Source organism: Drosophila mauritiana, unplaced genomic scaffold (genome assembly GCF_004382145.1).
Source record: "Drosophila mauritiana strain mau12 unplaced genomic scaffold, ASM438214v1 Y_18, whole genome shotgun sequence".
NCBI classification, from domain to species: Eukaryota; Metazoa; Arthropoda; class Insecta; order Diptera; family Drosophilidae; genus Drosophila; species Drosophila mauritiana.
The window spans coordinates 44,840-49,957 of NW_022881564.1; the positions used below are offsets into that span (position 1 = coordinate 44,840).

At 38.0% G+C, this 5,118-nt stretch overlaps 1 protein-coding gene across 1 annotated transcript; it reads right to left on the reverse strand.

Annotated features, from left to right (window-relative positions):
* Positions 1–844: 844 nt before the first annotated feature.
* On the reverse strand, positions 845–4,834 carry LOC117150012 (the record flags this gene model as incomplete). The annotated part of the gene is made up of 4 exons (XM_033316891.1): positions 845–970; positions 4,108–4,259; positions 4,314–4,736; positions 4,813–4,834. Coding segments are annotated over 4 exons (723 nt in total), but the record flags the coding sequence as incomplete, so codon positions are not given.
* Positions 4,835–5,118: the final 284 nt, after the last annotated feature.

Sequence of the window (5,118 nt, forward strand, 5' to 3'; positions counted from 1 at the left end):
CAATATAAATATTTTTTCATTTTTGCCAATTCCGCACACCTTTTTTTTCTACTGCCGAACTAAAATTAAAAAAAGAAAAAATGGCTAATCCAAATAACCTCGTAAGACCCCCCATTTTGAACGCACCTGCAAACCAGCAGGTGCTGGTCCTTGCTTTCCATCAATATGGCTGGTCTGCAAGATGGAATACGCGTAATGGTACAGAGAATGATAGAGGATAGGTTAAACCCAGGGGTCCCTCAATTAGTGGACCAACCAGTAAACATCGATGTAGTAAAGTGCCTTAAGAAATTTTCAGGAGCGGGAGAATTCATTTCTTGGAAAAAAAGTGTAGAAAGAATCTTGCAAATTTATTCAACAACAGCCGGCTCACCTAGGTACTTTGGGATTCTTTACGTCATCAGGAACAAGATCGTGGAAAATGCTGATTCGGTTTTAGAATCATATCAAACCCCCTTCAACTGGACGGCTATCTCGAAATGCTTGACGACTCATTACGCTGACAAACGAGATGTTACCACACTCGAGTACCAAATGACGTCTCTAATACAGGGCAACCAGACGGTATCAGAATTTTATCAACGCGTCTACACTAACTTGTCGCTAATTTTGAATAAAATTACCTGTATGGAAATGAGCAGGTATTCAATGGATATTTTTGCTAAGTCTTATCGAGACAAGGTCTTTGACACCTTTGTTAGAGGTCTCAAAGGCAATTTACCAAGATTATTGGGATCCAAAGAACCAGATGACTTACCATCGGCTCTCCAGTTATGTGAGAAGTTAGAAAATCAAAAGTTCGGAATCAATTACGCCAATAATAATCAGGCCAATTCGAGAGAATTCAACGTTTCTCCTGGACCAGCACCACCATTGCCAAGAAGAAACACAACCAAACTCTCAACGTCTCGGCAACAGTTCTTTCCCCAATTGGCCTATAAGCCACAAACTCCTCGATGGGCTTATAACCCTCCACAGCAACAATATTACAGAAGTAGTAACCAACTAAGGGAAACCACTTTTGGCACACCCTCCACGCCCATCGCCCCACCATCAAAGTATGCAGACAAGACCCATAAACTACATGTACAGACCATTTCATGACACTATAATTTAAAGACCATTGGCACAGTAGACATTTGGACATACTGACAAAAGACAAAGGAACATCCATGGACAACTTCCGAATATAGTGAGGCACAAGAATATGATCAAGAACAGAAGCTAGACAACAACGAACCATTGGAATCCGACTTCGTTTATCTTAATTTTTTAGAGTAACATCCTCCTCCTTACCGTACATAAACTGTAGAATCGGTGAGCGAGGAATGATCAAAATGCTGATAGACACAGGCTCCAATAAAAATTACATACACCCAATTTATGCAACAATTCCAAAAAAAAAAATGAAAAACCTTTCCATGTAATATATGTTTGTGGCACCGTTTTAGTGACTCACCACGTAATAGCAAACCCGTTCGGGTTCAAAGACAGTAACCTCAAATTTTTCGTCTTCCCAGCACTCGAGTCCTTTGAGGCGCTGATAGGAAATGACACAATAAGAGAAATAGGAATAGACATATTTTCAAGACAAGGATTCATAGCATATCAACATAGCATTGATAGCATATAAACTAAAAATTAAATTAAATCAACAACCCTCACGAGAAGTAAACAATCTCCGACTAGAACACGCCAATAACACTCAAAAACAAATTATGAAAGAGATCTGTTCAGAATTCTTAATACTGTTCAGTGACCCAAACGAAAAATTAACGTTTAAAACAAAAGTGGTAGCAACGATTAGAAGTACTAACAGCGACCCTATCTATTCAAGACACTATCCTTATCCAGAAGCACTCAGGAAAGAAGTAGGGAAAAAAATACAGGAGCCACTCGAAAATGGAGTCATAAGACCATCACGATCGCCCTACATCTCTCCGATATCCGATCGCACCTAAGAAGGTAGATGCATCGGGACAAAAAAAAATTCAGAATGGTGATTGATTATAGGAAGTTGAATATGGCCACCATTCCCGATAGGTACCCGATCCCAGACATTAATTTTGTCCTTGCACAGTTAGGAAAAAACAGTTTATTTTTCGTTATAGATTTAAAAAGCGGTTTCAATTAGATTCCCTTAAGGAAATCCGACATAGAGAAAACAGCTTTTTCAGTGAATCAGGGTAAATATGAGTTTACGAGATCACCATTTGGACTCAAAAACGCCTCCTCTATATTTCAAAGGGCACTAGACTATATACTTGGAGACAACTTCGGTGTAAGATGCTTCGTCTATATAGACGACATCATCATATTTAGCAAAACAGAAGAACAGCCTGCAAGCGGCAGTATTAAAATTTTCCGAGCTTTAGAAGAGGCAAATATGAAGGTTCAGAACAAGTGCGAATTTTTTTTTAAAGTGGTAGAAATCCTGGGATTTTTGATCTCCAAGACTACTTCAAGCAAAACTCTAATAAGTCTCGATGAGAATGCAATGGACGCTTCATAAGCTAAAGAAAGCTCTTGCATCTGATGAAGTTATGTTAATTCACCCTGACTTTAAAAAGGAATTCCAACTGACAACGGACTCATCAGACTATGCAATAGGAGCATTATTGTCCCAAGAAGATAGACCCATAATGTTTATTTCAAGAACTCTGAGTAAAGCCGAAGAGCACTACGCTTCAAACAAAAAAAAAAAGGGAAATCCAACGTAGTAGCAGACGCATTAAGTAGACAACCCATTCAAACAAACGATGAAATAAACACCCTCACCGCAACAGTTCACAGTAGTAGCTCGCCAGAAAGATTAATTCCAATGGTTACTTAACGTCTTTAAGAATCAAATAATACTGAAAATAGGAATCCAGGCCTCTTATAAATTTGAAATAATTTTTTAACCTATCATAGATATACCATAAAGGAAACCTCATTCGATTTTTAAAAACTTGTTTTAATATATAAATAAATGGACTTCACTCGGACAAACTCACTTAAGGCCTCCTACAAGAAATATAACCACAGCATTTTAGTAAATTTAGGACCAGAATTTCATCAAAAATAGTAGTAGAAGCTTATCATATGATTGATATTTTTGATTGATACGCAATAAATCGGCCGTGGCTTGGTCTCCAAGCGGAAGCTGTGTTTACGTTAAGTTTGGGTTGCTTATGTTAGCGGGTAGCTGAGTGCTGGCAAAGGCAATGACAAAAACAAAGACAAGGGCAATTCCGACGAGATTGAGAATTGGAATTTGTTTATAAATTGTGGAAGGGAGCTATGTTCATGGGTTCGATAACTTGCACACATACAGTTGTCTGCCATTACTGTATGCGTAGCAAAGAGCTGTTCGCTGTAGCGCTCTTGGCTCTCTCACCCTCGAACAAAAATTCGAGATAGCCTGGAGTACCCTCTAGAGCCACGGCGAAAAAATCGCGTGCCAAAAAATCGTATGGCGTTACGCATCTTGTTATTCTAGTGTCTTTGGCTAGGCCTGTGGTGTCCGTAAGCTTCCCTGTTGCTACGGGCTGCAGGTTACTAGTCGACGAATGCTTAGTAAGTATCGTCTCGCAGAGTGCGAATAAAAGAAAATTTCGACGCTCGGCTGATCACGGGGAAATTCTGAACATCCATGAAAAACACCTCGTGTTCGATAACAAACAGAATACACATTGGTCAAACTTAACCTGCAATACAATCGTCCCGTCTCAATGTGATAGCTCAAAACGGAGTAATTCTATCCGCCAAAAATGGCTTGGCTATTATAGATTTAGTGTGCCGAATTACATATACATCGAAATCCTGACACAAATATCTCAAGCTTCTAGTGGTTAGAGACTCGACTATCGATATCCCTAAACCGTTCCGCGACAACGCCCTTTACTCTAGGTGTAACCGGTATAACATAACATACGTATGAAAAGTTTCTGGGCTTTGGGCTAAGTCATTATTCGAAATAATTCATGCAGATGTATGTGGACTCTTTTTTATGAAATATTTCAAATACTTCTTGACCTTTTTTGACAAGAAATCCAGCTGAAAAGCTGTAGCTTATCCTTTGTAACGGAATAAAGCTAATATGTATAACATTTTAATTTTACTCACCCTTGCAACAAGAGGTACGCGGCGCCCAACTATTTTAGCATTGACACGAACTAGCACCATTCGATTTAATGGTGACTGTTGGCTCAAATTAAGAAGATATTTCTTTATCTTAAATTCTGGTCTCATAGTCACAGCCAAAAAACCCAAAAGTTCTGTAAGGGATATAAAAAATACGTTTAAATGATCTACTACCAATGACACCTTACCTGTCTCCGTACTGTCATGAAGAGTCCAATAATATTGAATAAAGTTGTCCATAGGACAGTGTCGAGTAAATACAGCCCTTATGACCACAACCTTTGAAGTTTCATAGTGTAGTGGACGACTTGAGTCATGACAACGAGGAATATAAAATGTAGGCTCACAAGTTATATGCAAGTTTGTTTTAACGAATGTATAAGTCTTGGCCTGTAGTTCATTTCCAAAAAAGCCGTCACTAGTAATTAAAGCAACCACACTAAAGAAACCGTTTGAAAAAAAATTAACTTCGGAAGCATGGAAGTAACACTCACCATAGGGTATTTGCATATCCGTGGTTATTCCAAAATAGGCCAACGTTTTTTCTAAATTCGAGGTCCTATACCAAAGAAACGCTTCTTTTCGCTCACTTGAATTTGTCTGAAAATAATCTACCAAAATGTATCCATTTAAAGAGACTTTCGTAGTAAACCATTTTTGATGTAAGGACTGCAATGTTATTATTACTCGGCCTTTCCCGAAGGTATGAGATCGGTTAGTAAAAACATACAGATTTGACGATAAAACATAAAATTGTAAAAAGCAAATTAGAATGAGTATTGATTTCCACATATCAATGCCGAAAATTTAAAATACCCTCAAATGATGATTAGAAAACGTCCTACTCCTACGGAAAACATTTACGTAGCTTATTGAAAAAAAAATTGCAAGTATTAAATAAGAAATATTATTATTATTAAATAACAATGCCGGAAATTTGTAATACTCCCAAAAGTCCTACTTTTTTAAATCAGATTCTACTGGGTACATTTG